This window comes from Sparus aurata, chromosome 16 (genome assembly GCF_900880675.1).
Source record: "Sparus aurata chromosome 16, fSpaAur1.1, whole genome shotgun sequence".
NCBI lineage: Eukaryota > Metazoa > Chordata > Actinopteri > Spariformes > Sparidae > Sparus > Sparus aurata.
The window spans coordinates 1547837-1569403 of NC_044202.1; the positions used below are offsets into that span (position 1 = coordinate 1547837).

Sequence of the window (21567 nt, forward strand, 5' to 3'; positions counted from 1 at the left end):
GTCAATAAAGTTATAAATTGTCCAGGATGAGTTATATTTTTGGTCGGGCACGAAGCGCTTTTTCAAATATTGTCCTCGTGTCCTTCTCTTTGGACAGGTCATACGCTGGACTTTCTTGAATTTTCATCTTATTTGTGACTGAGAATCAGAAGTAATTAGTTTACTTTACGATTTACGACACCTCCGTTCATTTGATGATCTTTTCTTTAACCTAGCCAAGTAGTTTATGTGCCCAAACCTGACCGAACCAGAACCAGAGATGATAACAGAACGAACGTCAGCAAGCTTTATTTTGAAAGTCTAACTGGACCGGAGAGCCTTCATGTGCCAAACTGACACTAAAGCAGAAGGTAAAGCTTCATAGTTTGATGCTAAAGGCAGCAAAACGCCTCATTACCATCCAGTAATTAGAAATATTTAATATAAAATTACTCAGCCATTTATTCTGAAAATATTTGTGTATATTTTCTTCCTTCTAAGGCTCCAACCCGCCTTATTAATGGGCTTACCGTCTCAGCACTGGTGTGATTTTAACGGTAACATTTTGAATTTTGGTGTGAAGTTTTCAGTTTCAACAGCCTGATCAAATTGTCTGCTTAAAAATGGAATCTGCGATCACGGAGCTGCTGATTATTCAGAGACTTATTCAGCTAACTGACTTCATTTAAAGACTGAAAACATTGTGACAGAATGTTTTGTCGAACCTCAGCCTAAGTTACTTTTCGGAAACTAAAATCACGGAGGATAACGACGGCTAAATCGAAAAATGACTTCTTCGTCCCCCTCAACAAGGATACGCTACGTACAGGACAGCAGGGATGGGAAGCACAATTAATGGTTCTTTGATTCCGTCTCGTAGCGCATAACGTAGCTCCGTGAAATGCTTTTGACTACCATCCAATCAGAGCTTCTGCAACATTCAACACGACAAAACACGCTGCGGAAGTATTTAATCTTCAAAATACTCCGGGAAGAAACATCTGGGAGATAAAAGAGCAGAAAGAGAAACTCCTCGTCTGACACGCGTCAGTCAGCGTCTCTGAATCCTGACAATCAAGCCTGTAAAAACATCATCGTGTCCGCGGAGGACCTGAAGCTCCATCCTGTCCTCGAGGAAGCAACCGATATTAGTTCTGATTCGCTGCTATCAATCATTTCAAAAGAAAAAGCTGTCACAGTTTCTCCAAAAAAAAACTGACGGGGATGAAACTCAATAATCCAAATGCAGATTTCAGAAGAAAAAAAAAGAGTGGAGAGATTTTTATCCCCGGCGCCTTTTTGTGAGTTTAGTCGCATGAAAATCGCCGATATATCAGTCTGGCTTTGTGTGTGTGTGTGTGTGTGTGTGTGTGTGTGTATATGTGTGTGTGTGTGTGTGTATATGTGTGTGTGTGTGTGTGTGTTTTGATGCTCCCATAACCATTACGTGCCACAATGGAGCAGAAAGGCTGCCGGTTTATCTTCTGATCAATGCTGCGAGCTGTCAAACACACACACACACACACACACACACACACACACACTCACACACACACACATACTTACTCCCACCCCCTCTCGTTCGCCCCATGTGCACTCTCAAACACTCTCTCTCTTAAACACACACACACATTTGCTCAGACCCCTGCAGTGTAAAATGTAGTCGTGTGGACTGCGTGTGTGTGTGTGTGTGTGTGTGTGTTCCCCCCCCTCCCTCAAACGGGCTGTCAGGCTGTCGGGCTGAGATGTTCTGACAGGCTCGGCTGGAGGAAACTCAGCGGCGTCATGGAGACCAGTGAGAGATTAAACTGCATAACAAATGTCCATTTACACTCCAAAGCCTCCAGTTAACGTTCGATTCATCCCGACTGATGTTCAACACCCGAGACCTCGACCACTTCAACCCTCATTAACATCTGAATGATAACAGGTTTTTATTTCTGCGTCTCTATTGTCAGCGAAGTTCTGACCTCTGACATGCTCAGAATTGGTTGTCGGAGTATTTTTTAATGAGATGGTATGATGTCGGGTAAAATACACAACCAGGTGCTCTGACAGGAGCTGGAGTCTGATCACAATACAGTCATGCTTAAAGTCCACACGGGCAAGTCGGGTCGAAGGTAGAAAGTCCAGGATAGTTCTGCGGTCCTGTCAAAGTGATTCTCAAGTCAACCGAGGAGAGCCTGAAGGCAAATCTGAAGTCCAACAGCAGAGGTTTAAAATCAGACTTCAGGTCGGTTGTGAAAAGAGAAAGGTACCATTTCCTTAAAGGTCCAAACTCAAGTCTAGTTCCAGCAAGACTCAAAGCAGTCAAGGAAAATCACAGGTTCTGAAAAAGCAACTATCAGGTTCAAGTTCAAAGTTCCGGACAAGTCAAGTCTCTGATCAACAGAGAAAAGTCTGTCCTCAAGACTTGACTTTTACTTTTTCTGAATGAATTATATATTCATTTTATTCTTAAGTTCTTAAAGAAAGAAGGTAAGTCTACAGTCTTGTCAAAACAAGTCTTGAGTTCTTGAAGGTAAATCTCAGGTTTTGTCAAATCAACCCTCAGGTCAAAGTCCAAAGTTCAGGACAAATCAAGTCTCACATTCAAAGAGAAAAGTCTCAAGTCTAAAGACAATTCTCGAGGCAGGTCAGGTCCCAAGTTAATCGTGGACACCATTTGTCAAAGCAACTCTTAAAGGGCAAGTCAAGTCTTAGTTTATCAGAAAGAAGTCTTCAGGAAAGCTTTAAGTCTTGTCAGAACAAGTCCAAAGTCAAGTCCATCATAGAAACGAGCTTAATAGTAAGAAAACTGATTGAAAAAGACGAGTCATGCTCTTGATCCAGTCAATCAAGTAAGTCAGGTATCGGTCCTGTTAAAGAAATTCTTAAGTCGAGTTCTTTCAGGACAAGTCTCGGATCAGAGGAAAGTCTCCAGTTTTGTGGGATCATGTCCAAGTCAAGCTGCAGGTCTTACAGGTCGGGTCCGTCTCAGATCAGAGGAAAGTCTGAAATCTTGATAGAACAATCAGTGCATTCATGTGTTCTCTTTGCTTATTTGCACTTCCAGCATTCAAAGAGCAACATTACCATCCCACTGGAGTTGTGTTTGTGTCCAACAATCAGTCTCTTTCAGCTCCGGTTTGATCTCCACCAACTCTTTATCTGTTGACGGACTCTGAGGAGATTCTGAGCATCAATTCACAGAGTGACTTTCAGTAAAACTAAACTACACAACTAAGAAAAATGTCAAACCAGTTGATGTATAAATGTTTTCCTAAAGCGTTGGGAGCACGTTCGAGAGACGTCGTCCCGAAAACTAGGACATCCTCCTCCTCCGCCGCCAGAGAGGCTTCAGACGGCTGCACGCTCTCTCTGACAGTCGACAGTACATCTGTTCAAAACGCACCGAAATACACCAGTTGACGTCGGACCAGAAGTGCGTTTGTGCAATTAATCTGTGCCGCCACACACACACACACACACACACACACACACACAGTTGTATCACGCTGTCAGTGCTGCTGCAGACTCACCGGGTGGAGGGTTTGCCTTACAGCGGTGTGGAGCGCAGCCAACACTCACAGTCCCTTTCAGATATCTTCTGCCTCGATCTGTCGCCTTCTTTTTTTATCTAAAGGGGGAAGGAGGGAGTTAAAATCCCCGCTGTACCCCCGCTTCATTGAACGATAATAACAACTTTAGATTTTGTTCAGCTGAAAGTTACGAAGTGGGAGGAGAGCGGCGCGTTGAGAGAGCGGAGAGGACGTCCTTCAGCTGCCTGACTGCAGATTGAAACCCAGCAGCACTCCAACTGTTGGAGGATCTTTGAGAGGGACTGAATCTCAGCCTCAACACTGACCTGTGACAGCAATGTAAAGAAAGCCTTCTCTAGTAATGGATACTTGTATTAAGCAATATTTATATAACTTGCTGATCTGCTCTAATAAAAGGAAATCTTACCACTTGGACTAAGATCACAGAACAGAGCTTGAACTACGTACGTCACTATTCCGGTCGACTGAACACAATAAGGTGGAAACTACTGATGTCATGATAGATTCACTGATTGGACCCAAACACAACAATCATAGTTCTGCTGAGCTTGGTTGGAACAATATCTATGGACTGAGAATCCTAAATCACCACGGTTCTACGTATGTTCCCCGGATCCTATTGACTTAGGGTCCTATGTTCACCGTGTCCTATGATCCCAGGGTCCCAAGTTCCCAAGGGTCTACGTATGTTCCCAGGGGTCCATGATCTCGAGGTCCTATGTTCACATTGTCCTACGTATGTTCCCAAAGACTTATGTTCCCAGGGTCCCAAGTTCCCAAGGGTCTACGTATGTCCCCAGGGGTCCATGATCTCGAGGATCTATGTTTACAGGGTCTCAATTTCCCCGATGTCAAATATTCCAAGGGCTTTGTCTCCAAGGTCATCTAGTCCCAAAGGTCTGGGGTACCAAGTTCCTAAGTCGCCAACATCTAATGGTCCCAGGGCCCTAAATTCCCAAGTTCCTATATTCCCACAGGTCCGAATTCCCCAAGGACCAATGTCTCCTACGTTCCCAGAGTCCTATCTGCCCAAGTCCTAAATCCTCTCTTTCCCCAAAGGTCCGATGTTCCCAGGGTCAACTGTTCCCCAATTTAAATTCTATTAACACTAACTTTGCTATTTTTGTTCCGTCTAATAACCAGGACCCAAACCTTGGAGCTGGAGAACATAGAACAACGGCTTCTCCACGGATCAATACAACAGTGAACTGGACCCATTCTGACTTACAAATGAAGTGTAAAGACGATTGGACCTGCCTGTATTTTCTATTCCTAACAGATAGAGCTGTTGTTGTTACTGTGGGGCAGTGTGATGCGCTGTGTGATCAAGTACTTCCAGTTACATGACTGATATTCAAATGAAGTTCTGCTTTGGTATCAGCGTCACTTTAAGTGCGCTGGCATCAAGGCTTGTATGGTAATTTTCCAGATGATTCCCGGCCCTGCTCGCTCGCTGCTGCCGCTGCTCTAACAGCACCGAGGGTCTGAATCTGTTTAATGTCTAAACAAGCAGCAGTCAGCTCGAGGTCAGAGAAGTGAGCCGAGGAGACCGAGGGAAGCTGTAAAACGCTGTAAAAATAAACGCTTCAAACCAGACATAAACAAACTGTCAGCTGTAATAAAGAGACGAGCGGCTCTGCTGCTCCGAGCTGCAGCTACTCAGAGACAGACGGATGGAGGCAGAGCTGCAGTTTTATCTCCGAGAACAATGAGGTTCAGGACATTTACCTCCGACTCAGTTTGTACGGAGAGGAACATTTTCATTGATTTAACCAGGAGGAACATCTGAATCTTTAACTCTAACTCTTGCTGAAGCTGTACGTCTGAAAGAAAACCTTCTGGCTTTCCAAGAATCTGATCATTCACAAGATTGAACAATTGTTGAATCAGTCGGAGGGAAGAAGAGGCCTTGGACTCCTGAAACACTTGATGTTTAATGGTTAATGTGAGGTCTTAACTCCACTCAGTGTTCAGAGTAAAACACATAACACACTTGTTCAAAACCAGCTCAGAGAGAAACGACCACCAGTTGATTTCTAGTTCAAAAACTGAGAACGGAGATTCACTCCAGACATCTAAAAACGTGATTACAACATCGTGTCACAAAATGCACTCGTGCAATTTTGTGTGACCAAGAAAAAACATCCAACAATTTTTCAGTCAAGAGCCAAAAATCACGGTGAAGTGTTTTTCTTTTCAACGGGAAAAAAATGCTCACTGGAAGCAGTTTGAACGCCTGAAAATGGCCGACTCGATCAGTGAAGATGTTACTTTAGTGAATATAAAGCAACTGTTGATTAAATCTGAATATCTGGAGAAATCTCAAGTGTCTTATCTCATCGAACGTGCAGAAAATGACTGTATATGATGAAACAAACCCTGTGCAGACCTCAAGAAGACATATTATCATTTTATTTCTAATATGTGCTCATCACGTCTGGTTCAATCATATATAGTTTAAAGCCATCTTAAACATAAAAAACACGCCTGGAGTTATGAATTACTAATCATTTATCACTCAGGGTGGAAAAAAAAAAAATTATGTTAAGTATTTTGAATCGTATATTTATCTAATCATTCCTGAATCGATTTGATAAACTACAGCCGAGTCCGTTAGCTCGATGCTAAAACATGGGAATTACCATAGCAACAGGCCGCAAAGTGGATCTCTGTGGATCAGACTAATAACTGCAGCATTTGTTTTATTTATCTTATAGCAGAAGAAGAGTGAAGTCTGGTACTTTACTTCAGAAATATATTTTATTTACCACTCTGATATAAAAAAGCAAATAAAAACAACTTATAGAGATCAGCGTCTCATCCCAGCATTATTTATTATCAGCTACTGATGAGCATTATTTATGTAGCAGCTCTATATCACCAGCCGATGTCGTTTGCATCCACAATCAGAATCTAATTATCACCTAATTAAAAACAATGCACACTAACTTTCTTGGTAAACTTCAGGAATGTGAAGAATATAGAAAGTGAAGAATAACAACGTAAAAAGGTTTAAAATTATGATCCCTGATTTTTGTCCTGCGGGCTCACGAGGACTTCTGGGGAATTTTGGAGAGCTGTTTAAAATCTAATAAAATTATCTTTAGGCTAAAAACTGAAATATTCACTACTTCTACTGAAATTATGGACCAGAGGAACCCAAAGAGAGTTCTGCTTCTGTCTCCAGATGTCTATAGATCCTGTTTGAGTTTGAGAGGTAATGATTTATTATCTAGACTGACAGATATCAGGATGTGAAGGAGAGTAAACGTGCAGGGTTGAGGGTTCAATTCCCTCCACAACAGTCGCAGTAATGTGCAGCATCTGGACTTTACAAAAGAGAATAAAGCAAAAGAAAACTCAAAGGATGAAATGAGTTTGTGAAACAGACGAGTCAGACGGAGACGATCGACAATCACAAAGTCAATTCCGAGAGCGTTTTCCAGAGTTAAAAAAGCTCCCAGACACAAAACAACTGGAACACAAACGCCAATAAAATAAACAACACGAGGAGGCGACATGAATTTAAAAAACAAGGTTATGGAAGAATATGCAAACGCTGTCGGAATGAGAAAAAAACCACAAACAAACGCGACATAAAAACAATTTACTGAGATTAAAAACATGTAGCTGCGAACAACAAGGTGTCGTTTTAATGAGGCGGCGACACGCACGCTTAATTGAAGAGGTTTCGTCTAATAAATACAAGCTGCAGGAAAGTAATACGATGCTTAAACACACACACACACACACACACACACACACTCGTGTACAGCAGCGTTTATTTTTCTCTGTAAAGACTCAGTTTCACAGCCGTCTGAATCCAGCTCAACTGTTCTGACAAAATGCTGCTAATGGAACGGAGAGGAGCATCGTCTCTCCTCCTCCTCCTCCTCCTCCTCCCACCAAAAAACAAATTAATTTTTTCTCCGCTCGCTGATTAAAAATGTACCTACCACATGCGACTCGCAGACGCGTGCAACAGGAGCCCAATATGCAAATCTCACCCTTTTTAAGACTTATCTACATATCAAATATTCTCCAGGCTTCACAAACTCAGAGATATTGTACGCTGACCGAAGGCTTGGGCGCGTGTGTGTGTGAGTGTGTGTGTGTGTGTGTGTGCATAGCTTCAGTTGGAGTGTGTGTGTGTGTGTGTGTGTGTGCGTGTGTGTGTGTGTGTGTGATTCTCAGTCAGATGGTAGCTGCAGACAGCGGTGTGTCTGAGCTCTCATGTTTATCAAAGAGAAGCAGTTATATCTGAGAGCGCTGGATGGCCTTGTGCTGCCAAAGCTAATCACAGCAACGCGTGTGTGTGTGTCTGTGTGTGTGCATCTCTGTGTGTGTGTGTGAGAGTGTGTGTGTGTGTGTGTGTGTGGAGAGAGAAGCTTGTTATTGCACTGAGAGGTGAGGTGGCACAAGTAGAATTAGCGGGGAGCGAGCCAGCGGTGTGTGTGCAGGTCGGTCTCTGAGTGTGTGTCGATGGTGTTGCGTTGTGTTGTGTTGTGTTGTGTTGTGTTGCGTCCTCGGCCGTGCTCTGCTCCTGAAATACTGAGCACTACATTAGAGAGCGAGCTGCTGTTGGGTGAATATAAATGAAGTCCGCTCGCTGTTTGTTTCACTGAAGGAACGTTTCAACTACGGCAACAAGTTAGCAGCGAATTACGCCGATGAATTCTCACAAACTTATGGCACAATTTTAGTTTTATGGCTGATCTGCGATTCCAGAACCTTGACGGTGCGATCAGTAATACCATAATGTCGGGCATTTCTAACTCTGACTGGCTGAACTACCCATGGTGCACTCTGGTTTCTCCTTGAGGTGAGGGAATAAAAATCTATCACGTGTTAAAACCTGCAAAAGCTGCCAGGAGACGTGGGACAGAAAACAAATGTGGACGCTTCCGTTGAAAAGCAGCCTCGTCCTCGCATTTTCAAGTTTCTGCAAACCACAGACACGTTCAGATCTGTTAGTTTCATACGTACCATATCAACATTTCTGCGATATGTCTATTACGTATATGAGGAGAGTGACGAAGGTGAGGAGGATGCTAGAGACACTGGAGATTTTCATAAGATGTCGGGACATTTCCCAGCTGTGTTTGTGACGACAAAAGCCGTTATTTTACAACAAAACATGACGCATTCCTAAATATAACCAAGTGGTTCTTCTGCCTAAACCTTCCCATGGATTCACATTTATCTCTCAGCATTTATTCTGGTCGGTCGAGATGTTGCAATCAATTAATTGAGCTGAGCTTTGCAGGTAGGAATAAAAATGGGGATGTCATCTTCCTACGCAGCGAGCAGTCTGGCTCGTTTAATGACTCGTCTGTCTTGAGTTGTGGTCACAGTAACGAACGGCTCTTCCTGCCTGCTGTACCGTTAAAGAACAGCCAAACAAAACTTTCCTAATTTGGTGAAACACATCTCACTTTCTACAAACTCTTCTCCCAGTATTCAGCGTTTAAACTCTTACTATGAAGCAGCAAAGTTCAGAAAATGTTGGCAGTAACACGACTGACCCTGAAGTGAACCAGCAGAGATCTGAAATATACAAACACAGACGCGGGGAGACTTTAACAACAGTCTGTCTCTTCAGGGGTTCGCCGTGGTTGCAGGACTTCACCACAACCTGCTCGGAGACGGCTCGAGCGCACTTTGGCCCGACTCCTCAGAGGGTCCATCTCGGACGCAGCTCTGCACAACTCGTCGCGGTTAACCTGGTGATGGAAAATCAAACCAGCGTGGACGGTTTGAGTCGGCACGATGGAAAAGCCACGAGAGACATTCAAAGCCTGCCCGGTGTCTCACCTCTGCACGCCTGGCCAGTAATCACGTGAAGTGGAGAGGTGATTGTTCGATCGTAGTGTCACAACCTGGAGAAGGACGGCTGGATGATGTTTGTGTGAAGCGTCCGAGACACGATGATGCTTCTGACTGATATTTTGCCTTTGTAGCGTCGTGCTAATGCAGCTAACAAGCAGACGCGTGTAAAGAATAAAACCGTTCTATCATTCCGGTGACACACCTGCTCCGATCCACCCAGCTGTCAAACTTCCATCCGAGCCAACTTTCCTATTAGGCGCTGATCCAAAACAGCACGAGTACACAGTTTCACCAGACCGTGTTGTTTTGGTAAATGTCCCCTCACATCCCATCATCGCCCGACTCCTCTTTCCCCGAGTCGACGCCAACTAAACAGACGAGTTGTGAAATATCTTCACCGTACAAGACTATCACAGAGGATGATCAGTCATGTCGTAGCCTCCGAGCTTTCTTAATTAAAAACGGAGGAATTCAAATGGAGTCTGGTGAGACGATTCTTCAGCAGTCGTCGCTCCCACCCGCCCGAACCCAAAGTCTTTTGAAGCAAAGCAGCTCCCTCAAATTCCATTAGCCTGTTTTGTATTAAAAGAAAAAAAAAATAAGAAAAGTGGGAATCAAACCGTTAAACAATGCTCTCGTACGGTAGCAGAACTTCAATCAACGCCCCTCGCCCCTCATTCAGCCCGGCTAGCGTAGCTGCCTAATTAGTTCTGTTGAAAGGCTTCTAATTAAATTGGCCTAATGTGGAGGCCCAGACAGCGAGACAGAAGAGCGGCTGGAAAATATCACATGAGGCGACGGGGAAAATGTGTGTGGAGGCTCGCAAACACACTGATCTTTGACACGTGTGTGTTCAGACAGACGAGAGCGGCAACGCGGTGAAACAAGGTGAAACACTCAGACGTGAAAGACACCTGCTGATGTGACGTAGACATTATGTTCATAATATTTCACCAATGAATGAAGGAAGGACTCCTGCATATCTGTTTTTTTCTACTGATACTAATTATTTATGTATTCATCAGAAGAAGGAGAAGAAGAAGGAGAAACCACAAAATCCCCAGACTCCCTTAACAAATTATGTGATTTAAGAGCTGTTGAATAAGGAGAATCTGTAAACACTTTGTTAAACTTTGTTATGATAAATTCTAAATCACTGTTTCCTTGTTGTAAATTCAGCATTAAATCAGAACCTGAAGTTGTTTGTCTCCATGTAAAAAGTGTCAGTCTATGGCAGCATGAAGGAGAAGAAGGAGAAACCACAACATCACCAGACTCCCTTAACAAATTGTGTGATTTTAAGAGTTGTTGAATAAGGAGAATCTGTAAACACTTTGTTATGACAAATTCTAAATCATCGGTGCCTTCTTGTACATTCAGCATTAAATTTAATACACAAAGCCAACTATTAAACACGATGTCACCAGACTCCCTTCACAAATCAGCTAATTTAAGGAGTTTTTGAGTAGCATAAAAGTTTATAACCATTATGAAACTCTGTTTCTGACCAATTCTAATTCATTTTCTCCTTGTAGTAAATTCAGCATTAAATCTTTCAGCTGAAGTTGTTTGTCTCCTTGTAAAAAGTGTCAGTTTGTGGCAGCATGTCTGTACCAGCCTGTCTGCTTCTGTGTCAAAAGTGCTAAAGTCTTACCTGCCAACATTGATCAGCTGTTTGAACACAATGTTTACACTGATTTACACTCAGTTTATGACAGAAGACAACATTTTATTGACGCTAAACATGTTGAATTTTACAAATACACTTAACTGTAACTAATTTAGGCTACTTGAGGAGAAAGTCACCAGACTCCATTTAAAAAACACTGAATTTAGTGAGTTGTTGAGTTCGATGGAACTTTTTAGACTTTGTGAAATACTGCCTCTAATAATTTCTTAATAATTTCGGCCTTCTTGTAAATTCGGCAAACATTCTACATGAACTTCTTTCTGTCTTTGTGTCTGTTTGTGTAAATATGTGTGTATTTGCACACAGAGCGAGGACGTGAGATTAAGTCAGCATTCATAAATATTATGAATGAACTGTTCAGAGCAAAGACACATCTTGTGTTTTCATTTGGAGACATTTGTCATCGTTTAGTTGCTTCATTCTTTCATTTCCTGCGTTTCCTTCTCTTCTCCATCCTCTGACTCAAACACTGAGCCTGCAGGTCTGGAACACGTTACCGAACAAACACAACGATTTCAACCGCAGTCGGTTTATTTCTCTCAGTGTTTATTTCCCCCCCGACCACGAGAGCACGTCCTACAGTAAATGTTTAACCTTTGACGGATCAGATTTCTGCCCGGAGATTAAAAAGTAAAGTCGTCAGAATGTGACTCTGTTAATGAGTGTTTGTCCTCGCAAACACACACACACACACACACACACACACACACACACACACACACACACACACACACACACACAAATATACATGGAAAATGTTTAGTCATTTCTGTGATTGACCCAAAACATAAACAATGATGTCATTCCTTAAACTTGTAAATGATACACACAGAGCACACACACACACACACACACACACACACACACACACACACACACACATTTAGAGATGCTGTCATTCCCACAACACACACACACACACACACACACTCACACACACACACTCACAGCTCGTTTCCCACAAAAAAACAAGCAACATAAAAAAACACATCTAGTTTTGTCATTCCTACAAAACAGCCAACGTCGTTCACTGCTCACACACACACACACACACACACACACACACACAACCTACCCATAATGCCGCTCGTCCCTCTAAATGCCTTAAGTGTCCCTCTCTCTCTCTCTTCTATCTGCTAATAGGAACCAATTAGTCCCCATTGTCCTCACTCCCAATAAAAGAGCATTATGGGAATTCCCCCTACTTAACACCTTTCCTTTTCTAAACAGGCACCCAATTAGACGCCTAAAGGACAAAGAGACGGAGGACAAGTGGGCGCCTCGAGGGGGCGGGGCCGCAGGGACGGAGGGCGGTGAGGTGTGTGTGTGTGTGTGTGTGTGTGTGTGTGTGCCTCTCTCAGCTCAGTTTTTGTTGATTGCACATTTTTAAGGATTAAAACTGATGTTTTAGTATTTTTTATTATCACAAAGAATTCACCTGAAGGAAACAGAGAACGAATCTAACGACCAATCAGAGCCTGACGTGTCTTCTTCCTTCAATAGTTAATGTGAGTAGCCAGGTTCTGCCAGGTTCTGCCAGGTTCTGCTCGGTTCTGGACCGTTTGACGAGCATCAGTGGTGACAACATACAGTAAATATGTTCTCCACCATTTCTGATGTGTTTCTTTGTCTCTGCTCTGATCGTTGTAACTGCACATCAGCAGATGTGATCACTGAACTTTATAGGTAAAAACAGAGTGGCACTTGATAGAGTGCATACCTCAGCCAGGGCCCTTTAATTCAATCAGACCTAATCCAGTATCAGAGCCCAGACTGTGGAGACATTTCGGACGATCCAACCGGCTGTTTCTCACATGACGCTGGAGCAACTCAATCTGTGATCGTGGAGGGTAAAACAGGTATTTTACACCAAACCATGCTGTCGTCCTGCATCCATCACTTTATGCGGATCTGAACTGAAGGTTAACAGGATCTTTTCTGGGCCAAGACTCATCCTTCATCCAAGTTTCATGGATATCAGTTCAGTAGTTTTTGTGTAATCCTGCTGACAAACCAACCAACATACGGGTGAAAACTAAACCTCCTCAGTGAAGGAAGCCATCCACAGACTGATGGCACTACTGAACACAGGAATCATCACAGATCGCTCGAATAACATCGTCCTCGAATAATTTAACTGCACACGAGCTGCCAGCAAACACAGGATTGAATTGAATTAACCACTGGTACTAGTGTGAACTTTGTTTCTGATGAACCATGGAAGGACACGTCGTCACATGAAGATGGTTTCAGCCGGCTGTGATTACAAAAGTCTCAACTTCAGGGCTCTGAGAGTTATAAAAGTAAAGCGTCTGTCATCTGACAATTTGAGCATCAAAACAACATAAAGACGATAAATTAATCAACCTCCTCCATCACAAACATTTTGTCCTGTGGGATCACATCGTGTTCCTGCAGAGCTCCACTTCTCCTCCGAAGAACAAAATAATGAAAGAAGGAAAAAAAAGCGAGCCGAAGCTGTAAAGAGAGATTCCTGCAGGACGCACTGCAGCTACTTTCTCACCCAGACTGTCCTCCCCTAAAAACGACCCCATTTGTCGTTTGTACAAGCAGCTCATTACGACCTACAGTTACGTTTTAAAGTTGAGCGACCTCTAGTGGTCATGTTAATAACGACAATATGGTCTCTCGGGTGTGTCGTCATCATATGACCTTTGACCTCCGTTACCAATCAAAATGCGAAACGTCAAAAGAGGGGGACAGTTATGCCGACTGCCGTTAAACACCAAAGAAGAAGAGGGGGACAGTCCGATTCATTTCACTGAACGCCGTATCCCTGGTAAGTCCGGCAAGTTTGTGTATTTTATTTTTATTTTGTTATGTTTATTTGAGGTAATCGTCGTGATTGTCTGTCTGTATTTCATGTGAAACTAAGTTAGTTCTGTGTGTCGTTTTAGTTACCAATCAGTTGCTAATGCCAGTGCAGGCATTGACAAAAACAGCAATTTTTACCGCGCACAACACAGGAGTTGCTCCCATGCTAACTAACTGAACAAAACACTTTAAAACACCAAGCTCACACAATAACAATGACTTTGGTTGTTTGAAGGGTTAGTTCGTCACAGATTAACGCGAGCAAACTAACCGATTGAGGCAGCAGTACACCAGCAGCTCCTGCGTCCTGCGAGGTAAAATTACTGTTTTTGTCAATGGAGTCTGGTGGCCAGCGCGCCAGAAAGGCTTTTTCTGCTTAAACAGAAATTGTGTTTATCTATGTCTCCCTCTTTCTCTTTATATGTACTTTGGCTTTATCCTTTCTTTATTTCTCTTTAAGTTACATCTAACAATGGCATCGGAGTCATTCAAACAATTTGATGAATGGCTGGAGGCGGGGAAAATCTTGGCAGATGAGTTGGCAACAAAAAAAGTAAAATTTTTCATTAATTATTTCTCTATTATGGCCTTTACCTAAATCTATAAGAAAACACTTCAGCACACACCTAAAAAGGATGTGTATGCCCCAGTAAAGGCAAATATATAACCTTAGTTTTTACTTTTAGCCTTCAAAGAAAAGAAATAAGAAGGGGACTGAAGGCTCAAATGTTTCCTGGAGGAAGAGGGACCAGGATGGGAACCTTGTCCCGCAGCATGTAAGGAGGAATCGATCTGGTCAGTAAAATACAATACAGTTATACTGTTGTTTACAATTTTTAATGCTGGTGGACAGCAGCAATGTTTCCAACATCATTATATTTTCTGTTTGCAGTTAAACCAGCCAGCACTATGGAACTCCCAGAAGTTGAGGAGTCACAGATAAATGAAATTCCTCAAGAGGTCCCAAGTCTTGGTAAGCGCATGTAGTAGCCATGTTCATGATGCATATACAGAGAAATGTAATTTTCTACATGCCAACATCTACAACTTTTAGTTTTTATTAAAATACTTAGTTTAACTGTGTTTTACATTATTTATTTGTTTTATTTAGATCAACATCTTCAGCGACTAAGAGACCTGCTGAGTTCTGTCACTGTCCCTGCCCCTGCATCAGTGGAAGTGGAGGAGACTCCCACCATGTCTACATGGACCAGAAGACAGTTGATTTGTGGGGAAAAATTCAGGGCTGCAATGCCAGAGCTGTTAAACTGCAAGTTGGCTGCAGAGACTGTAACCCAGCATTGCTGTCAACAGTGCAAAACAGTTGATGCTGTAGTCCGGTGCCTAGACTGCGTTCCCTCAGGAACTCAGTTTCTCTGTTCATCGTGTGACTCAATAATCCACAGAAAAAATGTCTTCCATGACAGAGAAGCCATGATTGATGGCTTTTTAAAACCTATTCCGCCCACATCCCTAGTTGTGGTGGATGAAAGTGGCCAATATCAACTTGGTGAACAAGGTGTGTTCAAAGAATTTAGATGTCCCCTCAGCATATTTTCATAATGTGCACTACATGTACAGAGGCAAAAGCTATGTCTGAAGTTACTGTTACTGTTTAGAGTGTTTTTAATTTGACTTTATGTCCCACATGTCCAAACATTACTGATATTAATTTCTGAAATGTTCTTTACTGCAGTGTGTCTTCTTCCGATACCTCCACCAAGACAAATCTGCTCCTGCGGTCCAAACCAAGACTTCATCATTATCCCAGGAAAGCAGACTGTCTTGGTGACTATCAACGGTATGTTATCACTTCCTTCTACTTTTATATCCCACCAGTAGGTGACGTGAGGTCAAGCATGATAATGGCTTATTATAATCCTTTTGTCCTGTGTTGTACAGATACTGATCAAATAGTAAATATAATTTTGTTTTCAGGTCCATACCACCTGTGCCTGCCTGCTGTGTGCTGTCCACTTTGTTCTTGCAAATGGACCCCAGGGATTGGTGACTTGCTTGGATACAGATACTGGCCAGCAACCACCAGCTGTCAAATGCTGTTCAAGTTTGATGTGTTCACATCATTTGAGCAGATGAAGTTGGCCAGCCCAGCTATATCCCAACAAGCATTTCTCAAAATGCTTGAACATCGATCCCTTTGCACAGGACGAGTAAGAACTCTCATTTCATTCTCAAAATATTTGAATTCCAAACTTTAAATTAATACCATCCTTCTTTCCAGACAGGTGGTATTTGTGGTGATACCTTCCACAGAGTCTTTCGAGAGTTTGCCTTCTGCAATTTTAAGAAAGAAGATCTGTGCCTGGTGGAGCCCTTTAAATGCCCAGCATGCACACCAGACATGCTGGCTATATCTGCAGATGGTAATAGAAAGCATTACCGCTTCAAGAAGTCCAAAGGGTCAGTGGAATCATTTAAAATACATTGGTGACTTATTAACTAAACAACAAAACCGTTATGGATTTTTGATTATGTTATAAAAGAAATTCTTCTTATTTAACAGGACAGACGAACCATCTCTTTTTGATGGACTGTTCATCGCAAAAGATGCCAAAGTTTCTGCCTTTGTTGACCAAGTCAGAAGTCAGATGATGAGTGTAAGGATTTATTCAATCCTTTAACCATCATTATTTTTACTTGTCCCATGATTACATGTAACAAATTGTATCCACTTTCAGAGGACTGGTCATGATGTCTGTGGGCCGGCAACATTCACAGCCGGCAGAGAAACATCACAGAAGTCCAGGGCCAAGGTGGATGAGGAGGGCCTGGAAATAGCTGTGTGCAGACATGGAGTCTTGCTGCGAGGCTTAAATCACTACCGTGGTGAAATATATGCCTACCCCATGTTCCTTCAGAAGGAGCTGGCTCAAGCTGCCAATACAACATTCTTTTGTATGGACATTACTTGCAGGTAGTCATTGCCATGGCCAAATCATAACTGAAGTTTCACTGATGTTTTTAGTTGTCTTAATCTGTATTTTTAGGCCACATAGAGGCACAACAACCCGACTACCGATCACACATTTCAGCTATTATGGCCTTGGAAAGTTGATATGGCTAAAGTGTTATCTATTTACTACTTGCACATCCAGCAGATATAAGGCAACATTAGCATTAATTTGGCTACATGTTGCTCTTTGATTGGTTACTGTGATTGCACTGGTGACTTCCTAGGTCTGGGTTTGTCTCCTTACCATGATGCTATGATGCACCCCAAATATTAAGTGATTTTCCCATTACAGGTATTGGCCGTATTTGATGAAGATGGCAGAGAAGTTGCCTGAGCTCCAGCCACTTACAGTGATGAAGCCATTTCTCTCTGTAATGCATGCCAAGGCTCACACTGGCAAATGCGAGGTACAGTGCGCAAGTTAAATGTGTATGTGTCATAGGATGTTTTAGAGGAACATATCCCTACAGTCTCTTGCACAGGAAACTTGCTTTTTTATCACTTCAGGTACAGGTTTCAGAAATAGTTGTCCACATTTGTGAAATTATTTAGCATGTTATATGCAACCATGTACCTGTAAAGTTTCTTGAAACTGTACAGCAGGGTTGCCTGCAGGATAGACTTCAAAAACCCATGAAATGGCTCTATAATTTAGATATCTATAATATAGAAATACTCATTGAACAGAGGTTAAAGCTTAAACTAACAGCAGTTGTAATATCTTTGCAGCATAATTCTACCCCAGAACATTTTAGACTTGAATTTGCTCATGACACTGAATTTAATTGACAATGCACAGTCTAATAAATATGATTCTGATGCTAAATGTCTTGATCGTATTGTTATGTTTTGGAGCAGGTGAGGTGGGGTGGCAGAAGCCAGGATGGTGCAGGAAATACTGTTGGCGAGGAGGTGGAACAGGTCAATAGCTTCCTCTCAAGGGCAGCTCTGACTACAAAATACATGACCAAGTCAGGTTGGTATAGAAACTTATATGCTTTGACACAGTACCAGATTGTAAAATTGGTTTAAATTAGCATCTTTCTGTTTTGTTTTTCCAGGCAGAGGAGATATGCTAACTGTTCTTGCCATGGGATGGAACCAGAGGAAGGTGGAGAGTCTCCACAAGACACTGGCAAAGAGATTTGTCAAAGTAAGAAGTCTATACTGTATGTGAACATTTACATTGGTCATTCTATGGTCACTCCTTGTCGTTTTGAATATCGGCATTATACACATGTTGACTAATGAAAAAGTATTCAGCAAACATTATTCATTAACAGATCCTTTTTTTGTTTGTTTGTTTTTTTTAACATTCAAAATAGACGACACAGAGAGCAGAACTGGAATCCGCCAGTCTTGAGAGTCTCAAGCAGGAGCTCAACATCTCTCTGGAAGACACAGAGCAGTGGGTGTGGGATGTCAAGCAATGGGCTGCCACTGGTATGTAATATGGTTGCTGGTGTATACATTTGGTTACATGTTTACAGTGATACTTACTTTTTATTTTATTTATTTTTTTAAATGGTCAGCTTTTCCTGTTTTCTGTTTCTCAAGAGAAACCTCAAACTCACAGTAGCCAGGAAGAGCTCCAGAGAGAAATTGATGAGATCATTTATTCCCTCCGAAGAAAGAAGCATGATCTCTATAGACAAAATGGTATTTGATATTGCATCTATCTATCTATCTATCTATCGTGCTTTTTTTTTTCCTAATCATTTTTTAACCTTACAGACAGCAACCAAACAAGGGGACGCAAACGGAGGAGACTGAGTGAGCTCAAGAAGAGACTCAGAGAGAAAGTACTACACTACAACACCATCGCTGCCTGTGAGGAGAAAGTTGATGTAGAAGCAACATGCAGTCTCTCTGAGGATGTAATTCTGCCTTGGGAAGCGCAAGGAGATGGTAAGCAAAGATCTAAAACATTTTCTATATACACAAAAGAACTATTTCTCTCAAATATTGTTCACAAATCTGTGTTAGTGAGCACTTCTTCTTTGCCGAGATAATCCATCCCACCTCACCGGTGTGGCATATCAAGATGCTGATTGGACAGCATGATTATTGCACAGGTGTGCCTCAGGCTGGCCACAATAAAAGGCCACTCTGAAATGTGCATGGCTGTGCGAAGCTGATGGATATTGGCAGGAACTCTAACACACTGTCAGATATATGCCTATCCAGAGCATCCCAAACATGCTCACACCCCGTGTACACCAAGGGAAGACGCAGATATTTCCCTGCACTTCGGCCTCTTATTTACATGAAAAACCCTTTTTTATCACGAAAACCCCTTTTTTTTTTAAATCTTTCTCCCTACACTGCTGCCCATAGGTTTGGCATAGTTATAATGGCGCATGACGGCGGGTTGATGTAAATGACAACTTTTTTGAAAACAATGTTGTGTGCACGATGTTAATATTGAAAACGGAGGGGGTGAATATGGTCTCAGCCGATCGTTGAGGTGAACATGCTGTATGTGGAGGTCCTGGGCTGGTGTGGTTACACGTGGTCTGCGGTTGTGAGTCCCCCTCTACGGAGGCCGCCATGTTACACTCCAGTAGCCCAGAACAGACAAACCAAACACTGGCTCTAGATGGGGCCGGTCATGTTTTTGCATCGGCCACCATAGTTAGACTACCACTTGGGAAAGGAGATGTGAGGAGAGTTGGTTGCAATCTAAAATGTCACTGCTACATGCCGCTAAATCTTACACACTAGTCCTTCTTAGTAAATCTGCCTACTAATTTGTCATCTCATGATATACAGTATGTAATACAATGAAGAACACTGTGCTAGACCTATGGTGGAAAATGTTTGTGTTTTGGTTTTGTCAATCAGTTCTCTTTTCCAAAACAGTGGTGAGCCTCCGCTTGAAGAGGCGACTCTTTGATCAGGTCATGCTCGTCAGGCGTCTGGAAGAGGAGAAACTGATCATTGTGAAGGAGATGACCCAGCATTGTCAGTCTCTAAAAAAGGCGTTGAACAAACTGGACAACCTCCTTCATAAGACGAAAGAGGACATCAAGAACCATAGTATGTTCCACAAATATTTTATAAAATGTAAAGCCTCAGAGTCGGGCATTCAAACTGCATTACATGTTACCAACTTCAATAGTCATTATAAAAGCTGCCTAATTTTCAGTCTCATTTTTCTTCACTTTTTAATTTAGCTTCTTCCAGAGAGCTGACCGAAGAGGGATACAGGGGACTGCACTGCTGTCTTCTGCAAAAGCAGTACATTCTCCAGCAGAAACTAAGCACTGTCACTACCACCTACACCTACACACTTGACACAGACCCCTCTATTTTCACGTTGGAGGAAGACCTCGACGACTATGAAGATGAAAGTGAACATGACAACAGCAGTCCAGATGTGTCTGAGGATGAATTGTAGATATTGTATACTTGCGTGTGTCTACCCTGTTGTTGTGTTTTGGTTCAGTTAATGTTAAGTGAATGTTTAGGCTTCACTATGCAGAAGGATGCACATGCAGAGTTTGACAGTAGAAGGCTGTACTTTATGATTAAATGTTAATAATACTCTAGTGCACATATGCTTGGGCTGCAGTTCCAGTACCCATACTGATGAATGTGAAATGTAGACGCCAATATGATAACCATGTCTTCATCCTGTTTATATGGCTATGTAAAGTTTTATTACCTTACTTCTGTTTAATGTTATTGTGTATGTTGTGGTCTTTTGTGCACATACACTGAGGCCGGGTTCCAACACCCATACCACTAAGACGCACGAGCCGGGTTCGGTCCCTAGGCCTGCAAGATTGTGGTGAATGGGCTGAAATAAAAGAGGAGTAGATCCCAGTACTGCGTGTGTGATTTTTCCGCGAGAACCCATGGTAGCCTGGAAAGGGGCTACATTTGCGGCCAACTCATGACGGATGACGGGGCCGCAGCATCCTCAGCCGGTTATGGCACTGGGTGCGAAGCTCGGGGAGATCGCCGCGATGAACCGAGAGCAGGCGGAGGTAAACAGACTCGCTATAGGGCATCGCACTTCATAAACTGGCCGGCGGCGGAGTGGGCCGTGTGGCTTCTCCCGTTACTGTCGGGGGAGGCTCAGGCAGCAGCCCTCAGCCTGCCGGTCTCCGCTCGGGGGAGCCTTCAGGCAGTTAAGAAAGCCGTACTGGACCAGATCCTTCTCCCTCGATGATCACCGTTGTCGGTTGCGGACAATCAAGTTTGGCCCCGCTGGCCGGTCCTTCAACGTGGAGGGTCACCCGAAGGGGACTTCGGAGTGGGAGAGGTACCACCGACCGCCGGACCTCGCGGCCGCGGTCGCTCTCGCAGAGGATCACCTGGCACCACAAGGGTCAGCCGCCACAGGTCCAGCTTCCGGCTCCCGGTCGCCCGACTCCGGCAGCCCGCCGGAGAGCCGTCCACTGCCTCTGGTCTACACCACGCATTCACCCGGCCCTCCCCTTAACCCCGCTCCAATCCTCCCTGTGCATGCTCCATCTGAGGTCTAACACGCTAAAGGAAGAGAGAGATTAGATACTGGATGCCAGCTCTGTCAGTCACTCACCTGGCTCTGCTCTCCTGAGCGCTCTCCACCTCTCTCTCCTCTGCAGCCGCGCCTTAGGGTCTCATATTTTCATATGCCTTTCATATTTATAGATTCTTGATTTTTCAATGAGGGACAAGTATATGGGTGACATTTTATGAGACACATTATTCCAAGCAGAGTATTTTTA

At 43.0% G+C, this 21567-nt stretch overlaps 1 protein-coding gene across 1 annotated transcript; it reads left to right on the forward strand.

Moving 5' to 3' along the window:
* The first annotated feature begins 13570 nt into the window (after window positions 1-13570).
* Window positions 13571-20677, forward strand: LOC115565891 (uncharacterized). Its single transcript, XM_030391539.1, has 18 exons — window positions 13571-13840; window positions 14336-14428; window positions 14562-14670; window positions 14768-14848; window positions 14987-15394; window positions 15572-15676; window positions 15814-16046; window positions 16118-16296; window positions 16400-16493; window positions 16575-16810; window positions 17142-17256; window positions 17708-17825; window positions 17911-18002; window positions 18175-18292; window positions 18407-18508; window positions 18584-18757; window positions 19712-19888; window positions 20026-20677. The coding sequence occupies exons 2-18, from the start codon at window positions 14348-14350 to the stop codon at window positions 20247-20249; spliced, it is 2646 nt and encodes an 881-aa protein (XP_030247399.1). The 5' UTR covers window positions 13571-13840; window positions 14336-14347; the 3' UTR covers window positions 20250-20677.
* Window positions 20678-21567: the final 890 nt, after the last annotated feature.

Coding starts and splice junctions, on each gene's coding strand:
- LOC115565891 (XM_030391539.1), top strand. CDS start 14,348: ATGGCATCGGAGTCATTCAAACAATTTGATGAATGGCTGGAGGCGGGG. Junction 14,671..14,767: donor TGTAAGGAGGAATCGATCTG/GTCAGTAAAATA, acceptor TTCTGTTTGCAG/TTAAACCAGCCAGCACTATG. Junction 15,395..15,571: donor ATATCAACTTGGTGAACAAG/GTGTGTTCAAAG, acceptor TCTTTACTGCAG/TGTGTCTTCTTCCGATACCT.